Consider the following 16,807-nt stretch of genomic DNA (forward strand, 5'->3'; position numbering starts at 1 on the left):
TCTACAGGAGCGAGTCCTGGGAAGCAACCTACACTCCAGTCATCACGAGGAGGGACCACTGGGGCATTTGCACCCAACTGAACAGTCACCCTTCAATGAAAACACACCAGTGGGGCCAACGGGCTGTTTATTTTCTTTATTTTTTCACAAGCTTTGAATTCAGAAATAAGAGCCACAATAAGTCAGTTGTTAAGTAAAAATGGGGGTGATTACAAAGGAAAACTTTGTACAAAACTTTAAAAATCTGACTGCCCCGTCAACCACCTCGAAGGGACCAGGACCGGGGCAACCGGGAGCAGCCGTCGCCCCACCGTCATCAGCCCTGATGGGGGTGGGGAGACCCCTTTCTGAGTGTGAACCTGGCTAGGCCTGAAGTCGGAGCTGGCTGGAAGGACACACACAGACCAGAAAGACGTCATGGCGAGTCACAAGTGCCACGGAGACCGGAGTTTCTGACACAGGACGTGGATGATGTTTCTCTGAAAGCACTGGAAGGTTCCCCTGCCCCTCTGAGAATTCACAGAAGGTCTCAATGGGGATGGGGTGGGGGAGGGGAGGGGAGGGGAGGGGAGGGGAGGGGAGGGGAGGGGTGCGGCAGGCTTCTTTCTAGTGCGGACTTGGGGTGGGGACAACGAGTAAGCATCTCCGTGTGAAGAGTTTGGAAGGGCCCCTGGGGGCCTGAGGTCTGGGCATTGTGTCTACATCGGTCCTCGGTGATGTTCTGTCAGACGCACTCACAGACTTGCATACATAATTTAGTAACATGCATCAACTATCCTAGAACAGCTACGAGGGTGCAAAGGAACCACCCAGAGAATCATGGAGCCCGTGGAGTCAGAAGCGGAAGGGACGGTACAAGACGATGCTAGAACCTGGGTTCACTAAGGAGGGCAATGGAGACCCATGATCTGAGGTGGAGTCAGCATGAACACACAACTGTGGGGCAAGGAGTTTCCGAGCAAACACACCACACTAATACCACTTCTTCCTAAACAAAAGAGGAAAGAACGTCATTCAATTTTCCCCCCATCAGTACCAAATAAAACCGCGGGTTTCCCAACCCCTGGCGGGGAAAGGGAGTGACATTATTCCTGGAACGCTTCACTGGCTCATCCACTCGTCCGCCTTCAACCGAGGCTGGTGATGTTGGAGCGGCCACCAGGGGGCGCCACGATGCGGTGGCCGGTGCGCCTGGGGTTGTTGTCATCTATCTGGGCACCTGAAAGAGACAGAGCCAGCCGCTCCAGACCGGTTCCACGGGCCGCTCCTGAGAGCTGGGATGCTGAGCCCTCGTCGTGACATCCCTCCATCCGCTCGACCCTCTGGGAATCAATCCAGTCTCACCTCTGGGAAGGCTCCCAACCTCCACGGGGTTCACTGCCCTCTCCTCTGTGCCCCCTCCGGCCCTGGGGTCACCCTCTTGCACCCTCTGACCACCTTGCGCTATTTCTTGCCTGGTCTCGTGCTCTTGAGACCGGTGGGCAAGCACTTACTGAGTGCCTACTGTGTGCAGGCACACACTTGGTGATTTAACATATATGCTTGCACTTAGGGTATACAACGATACTGCGAAGTGGGGGGGGGTGGTTACCCCAACTTTCTAGATGAGGAATTTGAGGCTCAGGTCATGCATCTTGGGGGGCAAAGTTGGAGGACGGGTAAGCCGGGATTCCAGCCCCAACTGGTTGGTCCCCAAAGCTCCAGCTTCTACAGAAGTCAGAGCAGCACACAGCAGTGCCCGATATGTCAAATGCATTTTATGTACGACATGCATGGGAGTGGATGCGTGTGCATTTTCAAAAGAAATTTTTTTAACAGTTATTCATTTTTGAGAGTGAGAGAGACAGAGCATGAGTGGGGGAGGGGCAGAGAGAGAGGGAGACACAGAATCCGAAGCAGGCTCCAGGCTCCGAGCTGTCAGCATGGAGCCCGACGCGGGGCTTGAACCCACAAGCTGGGAGATCACGACCTGAGCCGGAGCTGGACGCTTAACCAACTGAGCCACGCAGGCGCCCCTGGATGCATGTGCATTTATGTGTGTGAACTTCTTAGAGCTGGATTTATCCACCTGATTTGCAATGGGCAGACCTCCATGGAGAAGGGGCATCAGTTTTTGTTTTAAATCTGCAAAGCCGACCGTTTATTCCAATTTCATGCATTCCCTTGCAGTTAAAGATTTAACGTTCCACCATCAAGCCCAGTGCCTGATGCTCAATAAGTATTCAGTGAATTACTAGTGACGGACAGACAATGCTGAAAGGAGGGATGGCGTGAGAAGGCCCTGGGGTCCAGTCAGGAGACAGGTTCCAGTACAAGTCATGTCTGGAACCCAGGTAATTTGGAATCAGACCCAACCTCCCTTGGCCTCACTTCCTTTTGTCCCAGATTCAGAAATCAGATGGAGTGCTCAACACCAGTTTCCCTCATAATCATCTCCACCCTGCTGGTTACCTGTCAGCTACTTCAAAAACACCTGTTGGACAAAAGGACACTCGTGCAGGAAATCATGCCACATCTCTACAAAGTAGCATCATGCAGATTATTTAAAAGGCATCTGCGAAGTCATTCCTGATGTCCGAGAGCACGTATGGTGTTGATAGCAAATGAAATCACACGTCGACCGGCCACGAGGCCGGCCGGGGCAGTTCTGCGGGTCTCGGAGAGGACTCTGCCGACCCGGGGCACTGGTGGCCGTGGGGCCCTTCCAGCAGACTTTTCGTTTCGTTGTTTTGCTAGTTCTGAAAGGGAGGGATTTTCCCTCTGTATTCGGCGGCAATTGTGAATTGCACGACTTTCGAAGAGAGGTCCGGTTTGCAGACTCCACGTAGCCCCACCCAGTGGCTTGTCCTGGCATTGCGTCCACTCCCTAATTCTGTTGACTGAGCATCAGAGAAGCTATTTGAGCTGTGTCTCCGGTTCATTTGTGGAAACAATACTAGTTGTCTTTAAAGACCGGAACCGCACTCAGCGTGTGAGAAGCTCTTGCATGAAGGCTCACAGAAAGTGAGATGAGCTGGACTAGGGACCCCGCCCAACTTCTGTCCCCCATTGCGTAATCGCTGAGACAGACACTCCCTGGATGGATGGCAGGTTGTCACCCCCACAGTTTAAACCGATGTTCGTCTTTCTCTCGGCCCCTTCGACTCGCTTGCTGAGCATATCAGCTTTTCTGTTTAACTGTCCTTCCCTCCTGTTAGACCACAGTCTGCAAACTACAGACCATGGACAAACGGCCACCACCTGCTTTTGTATTGTTCAGGAGCGAAGAATAGTTTTTTACGGTTATTTTTTTTTTTTTTACACTGTTCAATGGTTGCATTTGAAATGGCTGCTTAATAGAATATCCTAAACTTTGCCCCTCGGCTCACAAAACCTCGAATGTTTACTGTCTGGTCCTTTAAGAAGAAGTCTGCTGACCCCTGCACCAGACTGGGGGCTGCCCAGCTGTGCCCAACTCCTCACCATATTCCTAGGAGGCAGCCCCATGTGTAACACACGCTAATGCCTCAGATACTCTGGGGGACAAGATTCCGGTTCGATGTTCCCAGCGTGTGTGTGTCTGCCCTCACGTGGCGACCTGATGACATTGTAGCGTCTACTGGGTCTGAGGGACGCGTTCAGCTTCCAGGGTAAGCTTGTGCTTCAGGATGAGCTCTGAGCTCAGGGCCAATTTGGGGGCAGACCCCCTCTGCTTTCTGACCTCCCCCAGCCCGCTCTGGCACCCCGGGAGGGAAGGGGAAGGGTTCCCTCGCCCGCTCCTTGCTTCCTCATCTAGCCCCCCCCCCCCCCCCCGGGGCTGTTTCAGCAGGAGTGTGGGCCCCTGGGAAGCGGGGAGCCTCTTACCTGATAAACTGAAGTTGGACTGGTGGAGGTTTCTGATGGGCGGGGGCTGGTGTTTGGAGGGCGAGGACTTGGCAGACGGGGCAGGGGTTGCATATTTGGGCGTGGCTGGCACCTCATACACAGGACCGTCATACATGCCCCTGGGAACACCTTGCAACCCAGAAACCTAAACAGAGGGAGGCGAGGGGGGTTGGCGGGTAGGATTCACCTGCCACTTCCCATTCGGGCAGGCCAGAGCCCTGCAGCTGGACAGTGACCGGAGGTCGCCTCGGGGAAACACACACACACACACACACACACACGTACACGTGTGCACACACACTCCATAAGCATGCACCTACTTACTCCACATACACACGTGAACACACACAGCTTCATGCAGGACCCCAAGCCCATTTTCAAGAGGAAAACACTTTCCCTGACACACCCCACTGTCCCCCTCAAGGGCCAGTGAATCATCTGTGGTCCTGAGCCCAAGACGAGGATTGGGGGCAGCTAGTTCATCGGGGACGGGATTCCAGAAAGGAGGAGGAGGAGAGAAAGGTGGGGTGATGGGGCCACCTCTGAGGGCAGCCGGCTCAGGGAGGCTGGGAAGTGAACACGTTCACTGACCCTCTGGGGGGCCAAGCATGGGCCACAGTCCCCATCCCCGCGGGCTGAGTGCTGTCCCCGGGGGAGCCCTATGTCCCTGACTACCGGGTCTGGCCACCGTTCTGTTCTACTCTTCACTGTACCTGCTTCCTGCACCTCGGGGACTTCCCCCAGTTCCAGCTGGCTCCAGGCCTGCCTCCCTGCCCCCCCAAGCCCTTCAGTGACTGCCCCCCCCAAGTCAGCTCAGCCAGAGACATGTTCTGGGACAGGTTCTGTCCCTCACCTGCTGTGGCTCCTGTCCTCTGCCCCAGCATGTGAGGGGGCCCGGACTTCTGGCCACTGCGGATGATGGCCTGGCATAGATCCCAGGCACCTGCTCTTACAGACGTGGCCACTAAGCACAGGCATCGGTCCACACCAGTTTAGAGGGAATGCATCTGGCCAAGGTGTATCTGCGCCCCTCCGTGGGTGTCCAGCCGGGAGTTTACAAAAGTCTCCTCATCTCTAACAGCCTGCTGTGGTCAGTTGGCCACCGCGGCTTTCCACGGCCATTTCTCAGATCTGACTGGCTTCCTCCCCACGCCCATTGTTTCCCCACTTGACACGCAACGTCTGTGTCATTTGGAATCTCGGACCCGGGGTGCCACACCCTATGTGACATGGAAAGACCTCGAGCATCGTAATGCAGGCCTGGGGGTCTGGGGGGGCCAGGAGGTTTCTGGGCTTTTCCATTAACACTGGGGGTGGTGGCGGTGCCGTTTGTGAAGCACAAGAAGAGTGGGACCACCCACAGGTGGGCACACACACACACACACGCATACACATACACCTATGCACACACGTGTGTGCACACATATACACATACACACATTCATACAAGTATATCTACGCATACACACGTGCACATATATACACACATACACACAAGCTGGCCTTTCCAACAAACATCAGCCACCAAGCAGGTGGTCACGGTGACAGGAGGGACCTGATTAGGGAAGACGATGGGCCACAGTGGCAGTTTAGCCAAAGTGTGAGCGGCTCCCTCCTCTGAGCTGGACCAGAGAAGGGATGGGGCCACTCCACACCTCTGACAGGGCCTCCTGCATCCCTGCCACGACTCTTCAAGGAGAGAGGGACAGGGGGACACAGAATGGAAGGGCGGGGAAGCAAGGAGAACAGAGGAAAGACCTGAAGAGCGTCCAGACACAGTTCTGCTGTCCCCCGAGTATGCTGGGGGCGGCGGGGGGGTGGGGTGTCGACTTTTACCAGAAGGGCAATGCCTAAGGGTTTCGGCTTTCCCAGCTGTGTGACGCTGGCCTGTCCGATGCTTGAGCACCGGGAGGTCTCGACACCTCAAAGAGCCGGTGGCGAGGGCCCCGAAAGGACGTGGGATGCGTACCCCAAAGCGGCACGGTCCGTGTTATTCCCGCCCCCTCCTCCCCACCCCACGGGCGCACACCCCTTCACAGTCTGCAAAACCCCGAGACCTCCCCTCCGGCCCCGAGACACAGGCAGGGCGGGGGGGAGAGCCCACCTGACACGAGAGGAAAGGGAGGCCCCCGCGGCTGTGACTTGTGAACGCGGCGCGTGCCAGACCCCAGACCCACTGACCTTGCTCCTGATCCTGACACGCTGGTAGAGATACTCGGGGAAAGGCTTCCGCGGGATGAAGCGGCCCATGCCCTTGTTGACGTTGATGTTGCCGTCCTCGAAGACGATCTTGCCCTGGCTGATGACCACCAGCGGGGAGCCGTGGCACTCCATGCCCTCGAAGATGTTGTACTCCACGGCCTGCATGGCAAGAGACGTGACCGGGCCCTTCCGGCTCTCCGCCCGGGCCGGGACATCCCTCACGTCCCCACAGGGGCACCTCGCAGCCCTTGCCCTCTGAAAACCTCCTCTTTGGGGCTGTGTGGCATTCCACTCCGTGGGCTTGCGCCAGCATAACCAGCCCTCGCCATGGGCGTTTAGATCGCGGGTGGCTTTGTACAACCCAACTGATGTCTGGGGCATCACGAACGTGAACGGGGGCCCCTGATGTCAGGCACTGTGGCTGCTCAGACTACAAACAAGACATTTTTGTGTCTTTTTAAAAAATGTCTCCTTGGGGCGCCTGGGTGGCTCAGTCGGTTAAGCGGCCGGCTTCGGCTCAGGTCATGATCTCGCGGTCCGTGAGTTCGAGCCCCGCGTCGGGCTCTGTGCTGACAGCTCAGAGGCCTGGAGCCTGTTTCAGATTCTGTGTCTCCCTCTCTCTCTCTGACCCTCCCCCGTTCATGCTCTGTCTCTGTCTCAAAAATAAATAAACGTTAAAAAAAATTAAAAAAAAATATCTCCTTTAAAATTTTTTTTATTTTTATTTATTTTGAGAGAGAGAGAGAGCGAGAGAGAATGGGCAGGGGAGGGGCAGAGAGAGGAAGAGAGAGAATCCCAAGCAGGCTCCATGCTGTCAGTGCAGAGCCCGATGCGGGGCTCGAACTCACGAACCGTTAAGATCATGACCTGAGCCAAAATACGACTGAGCCATCCAGGCGCCCCCACAAATATCTCCTTTAGGATAGTTTTCTACAGTTAAGCTACTGGGTCAAGAGAGAATGAGCTTTTTTAGGGTCTTTATCGCTTATCACCAAGTTACTTTTCAAAGGCTCCCAACCATCTGACACCATGTGGGCAACAGGGAGGAGAGAGACATTTCACTGATTTGACGTCTATGAAATCCCCACCAGCACTGGGTCAGGTCGTTTTGATTTACTGTTTTTTATTTTTAAAATATTTATTCATTTTTGAGAGCGAGAGAGACGGAACGTCAGCAGGGGAGGGGCAGAGAGAGAGGGAGACACAGAATCCGAAGCAGGCTCCAGGCTCCGAGCTGTCGGCACAGAGCCCGACGTGTGGCTCGAACCCATGAACTGTTGAGACCATGACCTGAGCCGAAGTCGGACGTTTATCCGACGGAGCTCCCCGGGCGCCCCGCGGTCACCTTTATTTTTAATTCCTTTCTCCCTTCCTTTAATTTGAAAGACAAAACGTGTTCTTAAAAATACACACCGTTTTCATAACTCCGAAAGGGAACGTAACCACCTCTAGCTGACTGCTTTTTATTATTTAAAAAGTAGGTCATTATATGGGGTGAGAGAAAACTCAAAAGGTGCAAACAATATTTGATTTTAAAAAGTAGGTCTCTCTTCTACCTCTGACCGAGACATCTGCCCTAAAGAGATTCTTCTGTGTCACAGATGTTTTCTGTCTTGACAGGGCAAGAGCACTCTCTGTACAGCTGGCTTTCACCTGAATTTTTCTCTGGAGCTCAGGGACTGTTGCCTATCAGCAAAGGTACGTGCTTTAAAAATGTGTTCAACACTCTTTAAACTGCTGCACCGTGTCCCCTCGCAGGGGTGTATTATCGTTTATTTATCCGATTCCCAGGGATGGAACACTGGGTTGTTTCCCTGCGTTTTGCTAAAACCCATACTGAACCACCCTTCTGTGGGGTCCACGCCGGCATGTGTGAACCTTTCCAGAGGTGGAGTTTGGGGCCAAGGAGTCAATGGATTTTCACTTTGATAGATCCGTCTTCCCAAAAGGCAGCACCAGTCTCCACTCCCAACAAAACTCTGTGAGCTCGCCTGCCTCCCGCGGTCTGACCAGGGTCAGACCCCTCAGCCGCCAGGGTCTCTGGCACTGCACGGGTCAGAAACAGCATTTTACTCTTGAGGTTTGCATTTGGTTAGCTGTGGGGCTGGGTCTGTTATTAAAGATCTAGAAGTCGTCTGTGTATTTCTTCTTGCATAATTGTGTTTTTGCACAGCGTTCTATTAGGCTCTTGGTATTTTTCTTACTGGTTTCTAAGGATGCTTTTTTTAAAGTTAGTTTATTTATTCTGAGAGAGAGAGAGTGCAAGCAGGGGAGGAGCAGAGAGAGAGGGAGAGAGAGAGAATCCCACGCAGGCTCTACGCTGTCAGCATGGATGGGCTCTGATTCATGAACCGTGAGATCATGACCTGAGCTGAAATGAAGAATTGGGTGGTTAACCGACTGAGCCACCCAGGTGGCCCTTGGGGACACTTTTGATGTTAAGGAGTTTATCCGTTGTTTGTCCTGAGTATCATTCTGCTGTCTGTCCTCTGCCTCCTGATCTCATATAAGGTAATAATAATTATTATTTTCATGCCATACAGAGGGGGTATTTGTTTAATTTGTATACAGTCGATGTTCAAACAGGCCAATCTTCCCCTTTACATGTTCTAAGTTTTGTGTCTTGCTTAGAAAGATCTTCTCCCCTTGCAAACTATCATTTTTACTTACTTTGCTTTTCTTTATTTATTTTTCAAAACTACCACTTAAAAAAAATTTTTTTTAAGGTTTGTTTTTGAGAGAGAGAGAGAGAGAGAGAGACAGGAGAGACAGTGAGTGAGTGTGGGGGAGGGGCAGAGAGGGAGACAGAATCCGAAGCAGGCTTCAGGCTCTGAGTTGTCAGCACAGAGCCCGACGTGGGGCTCGAACTTGCAAACCACGAGATCAAGACCTGAGCTGAAGTTCGACGTTTGAGCCACCCAGGCACCCCCCAAACCATCATTTTTAAAACAACATGCTTTATTATAGACCCTTGATAACTTTCACTTCAACCTCCGATCCCTCCTGAGTGTGTTTTGAGATAAGGAGCACAGAGAAGTCTGGCCTTATGGGCCCGCTGTTGAGACCCACAGGCCAATGAGCACCGCTGTCCGGCTAATCTGAATTGCCTCCTGCATGGGACACCAAATCCTTCTGTGCGGCTGGTCTGCTGCCTGGCTTTCTCCTCTGTCGGGCCAACAGCAAACCGCCCCCCACGCCTGCAACGGTACGACCCGTGTTAATAACAGGGATGAGCGGGCCTTGTCCCTCAGCTTCCCACAACTGTTTACCTACTCTCACATTTAGCACCTAAGACCTCTGCTTTTCTAGCTAAAAAACTATTCCCTTGAATGTTCTGATGGGATTACTTCGAATGCAGAGATTAAATTCTCAAGAATTGGAAGCATAAGAGACTGTTAAAACTGAGAACAAACTGAGGGTTGATGGGGGGTGGGAGGGAGGGCAGGGTGGGAGGGAGGGCAGGGTGGGTGATGGGTATTGAGGAGGGCACCTTTTGGGATGAGCACTGGGTGTTGTATGGAAACCAATTTGACAGTAAATTTCATATATTAAAAAAAAAAAAAAAAAAGAATTGGTATGGTCCGTCTAATGATTCATTTTAGCCTAAAAGAACTTGTGTTTATGTAAGTCTTTAGTTTTTATTGTTATTAGAAACAGAATTTTGATTTTCATTCCTTTATTCCTTTATTTATTTATGTTTATTTATTTGAGAGAGAGATACAGAGCAAGCAGGGAAGGGGCAGAGAGAGAAGGACAGAGGGAGAATCCCAAGCAGCAGGCTCCGCACCATGATTGCAGAGCCTGAGGCGGGGCTCGAACTCACGAACTGGGAGATGAGGACCTGGGCCGAAACCAAGAGTCGGGTGGTTTGCCGACTGAGCCACTCAGGTGCCCCCCTCTCCATTCCATTTTTTAAAGTGCTTTTGAATTACTTCATAGAAAAGCTAGCGATTCTTTATATTGATTTGTAATCAGCTAAAGGATTCTCTTATCATTTCCGATGGGTTTTAGGAGCACGCTCAGGGTTTCGGGGAGACAGTCAGATCCACACACAGCTGCTAACACTGAGCCTCACCCTCGGTTTGCGGCTGCCTCCCAGGACCCGGGCAGACGGGCTGCTCTCCGTCGTAACATTTGCATCTAAGCCTTCTCGAGTCACCCTGCGGCGACCAGCCGTGTGGTGCCTCACAGTCTTGTTGAAGCCCAAATGAGCGCGTCCAGCCAAAAGACACTGAGGAAGCAAGCACTTCCCTACCACTCGAAGCCGGCCGGCCTCCCAGCTCACTCGGCCCTGCATGGCCCACTATTCCTCGGAGGGGAAGGACATGACGTGCGTCATGTGACAACTCCCCATGGATTCCACGTGGCACCAGGTTCTAGGTCTCGCAACCACGTGGAGTTTCAAAAGTTGTTTCGTTGCCCAAAGGTGACAGGTGAACGATCTAATAATCCAAATGAGTACAAAGAACCACAATGAAAACACACAACCATTGTTTGCCATCTGTGAGCCCCGGGTCCCTAGACCCCACCCCAGGGGGCAGTTCCTGCTCCTCGGTCCCTCTGTGTCCTGTAAAAGACAGCCTGACACTGACGAACGGAGAGCAGGGCATATGCTTAGATCCTCGAAGAGATGAGTAACGTGCTCTCTCCGGGCGAGGGAATATTCTGCAGCCATGAAAAGGAACGAAGTATAGACCACAGCATAGACAAGCCTCAAAAACATGAAACTAAAGTGAAAGAAGCCGGACAGAATAGGCCACATATGGTGTGATTCTTTTTCTATGGTACGTCCAGTGTGGGGATAGAGACTCTACTTACATAAATGGGTTGGAAGAAAGCTTAGCACGGGAAAACTGCCACCATGGGGTGAAAACACCCGAGGTTAGCTAGCAAGAACCACCCACCCCAGGTTAGCTAGCGAGATATTGTAATGGGATCATGAGTAACTTGTTGTCTCACCTGCAGGAAGTTACTTTCCATCCGGCGCCAATGCACCTTGATCACAAACTCCACTTGCCCGCCAGACCCTTTGCTTCTTACACACACAAGTTGATGAGTACTGTCTGATTGTTTTCTCCATGTTCACGTGTGTGAGATCTTTCTTCACACTCACCATGTGGGTAATATCTTGTGAGCTCAATAAATATGGAGACAAAAACCCCTGTTCGGGGCTCTTGTCTCCTCCCAGATATTAGCCTCTCTCGTATTCAATTCTGCGTCTGCTCTCTTGCTGGACAAGAGAGAACTCCAGACTCATAGCCTGCGACAGTCCAGAAAGGCACATCCGACAAGAAAGAGATTCCTGGCTGACAGAGACTGTGAGAGGGGAGATGGGAAGTGCCTGCTAGTGGGTCTGGGGTTTCTTTCTGGGGAGGATGGGGAATCTTCTGAATAGAACAACTGCTACATTAGGGGCGCCTGGGTGGCTCAGTCAGTTAACTGTCCCACTCTTGATTTTGGCTCAGGTCATGATCTCACGGTTCGTGGGTTCAAGCCCCACATCGGGCTCTCTCTCTCTCCCTCTCTCTCTCTGCCCCTCCCCTGCTCATTCTCTCTCTCTCTCTCTCAAAAGTAAACAAATACACGTTTTTAAAAAAACACTGCATTGTACATTTTTAAATGATGAAATCGTGGTAAGTAAATTACATCTCAATGTGAAGAGTTAGAAAAACTAAGTGGCCTATGGACACACAAACAGGTAGATACACAAACAGGTAGATACACAAACAGATACACCTGTGGTGTGGCACTTTGAAGCAAATGCTTTTCCACTAAGAGGAAAGAAGCTGCATTCTTTTTACAAAAGAGTAGACTTCAAACATTAATCACTGATCAACATATAACATGATCTTTTTTTAATTCTTAAAAGAAAAGTACTATTTTTTTAAACTCAAGAAAGCCAAACAAACCTCTAACAAGGCATTTTTCAATCCATGGTCTGAAAAAAAAAACATTCGTGTCCCGCACTGTGTGAATGGCCCCGCTTTTGCACAGAGACAATGCAACAGACAAAAATCTTACAGCATCCTGAGTAGTCCTCCTCTTGCTATGACAAGAATTCAAATCTGGCCTGGCATGGGGGGAGGATGCTTCCCCAAGATTAACCTAAAACAGTCACTTCCCTTATGGGTGACCTCCGGCACATGACTTATTATGGGTTGGATCATGTCCCCCTAAAGATACGCTTTAGTCCCAACCCCCAGCACCTCAGAACATGACCTTATTTGGAAATAGGGTCTTTGCACATGGGATTCGTTACAATGAGGTCACACTGGAGGAGGCGGGCCCTGATCCAATGGCCAGTGTCCTTAGAGGAAGAGAGTAAGACGCAGGGAGACGCCAGAGATCGTAGGGACCCATCCACAAGCCAAGGGATGGCAAGGATGCCCAGTGACATCAGAAGCCAGGACAGAGGCACAGGACAGGTTCTCCCCCAGACCTTCAAGGGAGCACAGCCCCGCGGACATCTTGATTCAAGACCACGGCTTCCAGAACACATTTCTGTTTGAAGCCACTAGTTTGTGATGCTTTGTTACAGCAGCCACGGGAACTCGTTCACGTATCCTCTCTCCGTCCACTTCTGTATTTATTAATCCCGGCCTACCTGAGATGACCACTAAGTCATTTAAGTACGGGTCATTAAGTGACAGGACACATGGGAAATGCTAGGCACAGAGTAACTACAAGATCGTATCTGGCTGGACTGTGACAGTAATTGGAAACCCTGCTCCTGAGCACGGAGCCTGCACATCCACTGAACACGCACTGAAATAATGAGAAATGAGAGGTGTGCACCTGTGCAGCTCAGCCTCCTTCCCACCTGTCCGTGTCCCTGCTGGGCCCCCAGCAGGAGGGCTTGAACAGTGAGTGATCTGGGCTTCATCTTCTGCTGGACCTTGACCATCATGTGGGCTTAGGGGCGGCCCCAGCCGGCGGGTGGCAGGGTGGTACACACCCTCGCACCCACAAGACCTTCTCAAATGTTCTCTTGATGTGACACCTTCCTGACACCACGGGGAACGTGTGCCTGTCCCGCATTACCAGACCCTACCGTGCACACACACATCACTGCGTTCACAGTGATTAAAATGGGATTGCGTGCCTGCTAGGTGGTAAGCGTGAAGAATGGGGTACGCTTTTCTCTGGGGGTGGACCTCAGGCTTGTTTCCCCCTGACCCTGTCCCCGGGAATGGGGGGGGGGGGTGAGGGAAGCCAGCGTGTCACTAGGAAGCACTGGTTATTTGTGGGGAATAAGCTTAGGAATTTCCCAAGCCTGCACTGATGGGCTAACAAGGCATAAAGAATTAGAAACCCATTGGATGTACACACCCAAGTTTGCGTAAACAAGATTTGGTAAATAAGAATAGGTAAAGTGGGGCGAAGGTCCCAGTATAGGACAAAGGTATAGGAATAGGGGAATCTCAGGATGAAAACATCCAAGATGGGTAAGCAAGATTAGGTATTCAGGGCAGAAGCAACCCCCCCTCCCAACTGAGTACTATAGCAGAAAGCTGCTTTCACAGGAAGGAAGGACCAAATTAGGTAAATAGGGCTACAGATCGCTGCAGGGTGAAGTTGCCCAAAGTAGAGCTAATTGGCAAAAGAAAGGTGCCTTGTTGACCCTGAGGTGGCATGCTCTTTCTTGTCCCCTAGACCAGTTTAGGTAAACAGAGGCAGGGCCTCACGTCTGCTGTAAACTGCCTTCCACCCAGCACCAGGATTTTGTTTTGTGTTAACCCAAACCCCTAACACCGCATATCTTGAAAACCCCCTTGCCCTCACGACCACGAGTTAATGTCTACGATTTCATTGTCTCTTTGTGCACACCCAACAGCACGTTTGTAAGCCTTCTGATCCTAATAAAAATGGAACAAGGGCCCTTACTCGGGGCTCTTGGCTCTTGTCTTTTCCTGGACATTAGTCTCTCTCACATTTTTAATGCTGCATCCCGTTTTCTTGCTGGACAAGAAAGAACTCCAGACCCAGAGTCTATGACAGTTATTGTAAGCATGACTGCCTGTTGGGAACAGTCATGGATGGTCATGGACTGGACAAGACCTCTATGGCCCCAGGCCATGACCCCTGTGGCCAAGCAGGGTTCCAGGGCCCAAGCTCACGGACTGCTAAAAATGATTCCTGTCACTTTCTTATGAGATTTCCTTATGCCTGGGGTCCTGTCCTCATGCATGTAACCCCCGGGAGGCTGGGAATCTGCCTCTGTGTGGCAGTGAGGACCCTGTCACAGGGCGATACAGCATGCACACACCCTGCCTCCTGGCCCATGTCCTGTAGCAGAACTTAGCGGGCCGGAGGCCAGGCTGTGGCTTCCTGTGTCTTCTGAGAGTGTACGTTAATCTGGACCCAAGATCACTGCTGCCTCACAGAGTGGCCCTGCAGCAAGCAGTGAGGGAGAGGAAGAGGTTTTAAGTCTCTCTGCATCCTTAGGTTTGCTGGCTGAGTAAAGAAGTCAAGGGCATGTAAGATACAAAGTGCAGAGATAACCCACAGCCATAGGCTTGGGGCCTGGAGCTTGGGAGAGCGTGCACGCGTGGGGTGTGTTCACACATGGCAGACTTTAGGTCCAAACCTTTCCTTTGTGGACTGTTAGCAGTGACCACAAAATGAAGTAGGAGGTTTCTGAGATAGGAGATCAAACCCTTCCTAGCTTGATAATGAAATTGGAAAAAGAATCTTGGACCTAATACTTCTCCTCTGAGCCTGAGAATGCATGTGTCTAGGAGACAGGCCACCGAGAGAGAAAGACAGACACAGCATCAGAGAGAGGTGGAGAGAAAACACATCTAATAGAACGGCAGCAGCTTAGTCGAGCCTGATCAAACTCAGTCTCTCCAACTGGAAGAGAAATGTGAACGAGTCATGCCGATGATCAGATAGCATCCTCGTTGAAAACTTCACAAATCATTTTTAACTGAGACTGCTAAAGTGGCTGCAAAGGAAGAATCACTTACCCAAACCGGAAAGGTCTCAGATGAGCCAGGACTTACCGACTTGTGACTCTTGGCTGTTATGGTCTTCACCTTGTCGGGGTCCCAGATGACCACGTCAGCGTCTGAGCCCACGGCAATCCGCCCTTTCCTGGGGTACAGGTTAAAGATCTTGGCTGCGTTGGTGCTGGTGATGGCAACAAACTGGTTCTCATCCATTTTTCCAGTAGCCTAAAGGCAAGATCCGTTCATGAGAAGAATGCCCCGTAACAGGGCCAGGGGAAGGGCAGACAGGCAAAAATATGGAACTGCCGACAGCAGTCCCCAACAGAAGTCTGAAATTTTCTCCTCCCCCGCCGAAAACCGGCCATCCTGAAAGAGCCCAAGGGCGTGCCCCCATCAGAGTGGAAATGTAATTGACCGCTCAGGGGTATGTTGTTGGCATTTGCTCAACAGCCACTGTGCCATCTTGTCGGTCCTCATTGGGTCCAAGTTTAATAGAAAATAAAAATTGGGGGTTTCAAGTCAGGGAACAGGGGCTGACTTGTGCAACAAGCACTCTCCTACCCACTGTCAACCCCAGACACAAACACACGGTTTACAAAACCATCTTCACAGGAACTGAGATGTGGTCAAAACAAAGCTAAAGAAAACATTTTGCATCCTTAAAGAGTAAAGGGCAGCTGTCACGTCTGCAAATACAGAGGACCCCATGGGACCTGTGCTGCTCTCTGAAGAGTCACACATTTCTTCGTGTGCTCTCCTGGTATATTCTGCTTCTGCCCCAAAGCAAGGAAGGGAGCTTTAACAGCCAGCAGGGCACAATGCCCCAGTTTTTCATGGGCCAGGAAGGGTGCTTCTAGAATGTTCCTGGGGAAAGGAACCTCCCCGGGGGGTTCCTTACCACTGCCTTGTCCCAGACGACGGTCATCCGCTCCTCTATACCGTTGACGCCCTCAGGGATCAGAGTGAAGTTATCCTTGCCCACCGCCTTCTGGGCAGTGCTATAGGGACAGTGGCCACTGCCTGTGACCTGCAGGTCTCCACTGCAAGGACAAAAACAAGGTGGGGGTCAGACCTGAGTTCAGGTTGAACTTCAGGCACCCATTGCAGGCTGTGAAGCAAAAACCCCCAGGGATTCTAAGGAGAGGATTTGGGGCACATCCCAGGAATCGGTGAGTGACATCAGAAGGCCCTCTGGGGGCCATGTATCTTGTTGGGAGAAGGTTCGGTCAGTGTGGGCTTCAGGCTCTCCGGGTAGGGCTCTCTAGGTGGCCTTCCTCTTCCTCACCTGGAAGAGTGGGCATCCGCCCAAAAGAGGTGCCAGGCAGGGTTCAGGAGGGAGCGAGGCCAGATCAGCCTCGGCCTTGGGGGACACTGTGGGACTTGCATTCCATGTTGACAGAAGAGGACCCTGGGAGTCTCCAGGCAGAGGAGTGGTTTGGTCTGAGTTGGGTTTTAAAATCTGGGTGCTGGTTGGGAATAGACTGTGATGTGCTGGGGGTGTGGAAGGGGCAGCACAGAAACAGGGGCCTGTCGGAGATGAGCCAGGATGGCCACAGCCAATGGGTGAGAAGTGGTCAGATCCCGGGGCCTCTGGGGCCCTGTGTCCTGCCATCTTCAGAGATGGGCAAGACTGTGGGAGCATTCGCTTTGTGGGGGATGACGGGGAGTCCATCTGGACTTGGAACTGCCCGCCAGACAGCAGGCTGCAGATGATGAGTAAGCCCGTGGATATGCGAGTCAAGGGTTTTTGCATCATTTGGGAGAGACTTCCATGACAGGCACCCCCTCAC

General features: G+C 51.9%; 1 protein-coding gene across 2 annotated transcripts in view; it reads right to left on the bottom strand.

The window, feature by feature from the left end:
• Positions 1–563: 563 nt before the first annotated feature.
• The window catches only part of CRMP1 (collapsin response mediator protein 1), a 76,531-nt gene continuing 60,287 nt past the window's right edge, over positions 564–16,807 (bottom strand). For both annotated transcript variants that reach the window (XM_042936930.1, XM_042936931.1), the window contains exons 10-14: positions 15,916–16,057; positions 15,072–15,242; positions 6,046–6,225; positions 3,844–4,009; positions 564–1,219 (exon numbers count right to left, since the gene is read on the bottom strand). In XM_042936930.1, coding sequence (XP_042792864.1) covers positions 1,128–1,219; positions 3,844–4,009; positions 6,046–6,225; positions 15,072–15,242; positions 15,916–16,057 — 751 coding nt within the window. In that variant the 3' untranslated portion in view covers positions 564–1,127. The remainder of the gene's footprint in view (positions 1,220–3,843; positions 4,010–6,045; positions 6,226–15,071; positions 15,243–15,915; positions 16,058–16,807) is intronic.

This window comes from Panthera leo, chromosome B1 (assembly GCF_018350215.1).
Source record: "Panthera leo isolate Ple1 chromosome B1, P.leo_Ple1_pat1.1, whole genome shotgun sequence".
In the NCBI taxonomy this organism is placed as follows: domain Eukaryota; kingdom Metazoa; phylum Chordata; class Mammalia; order Carnivora; family Felidae; genus Panthera; species Panthera leo.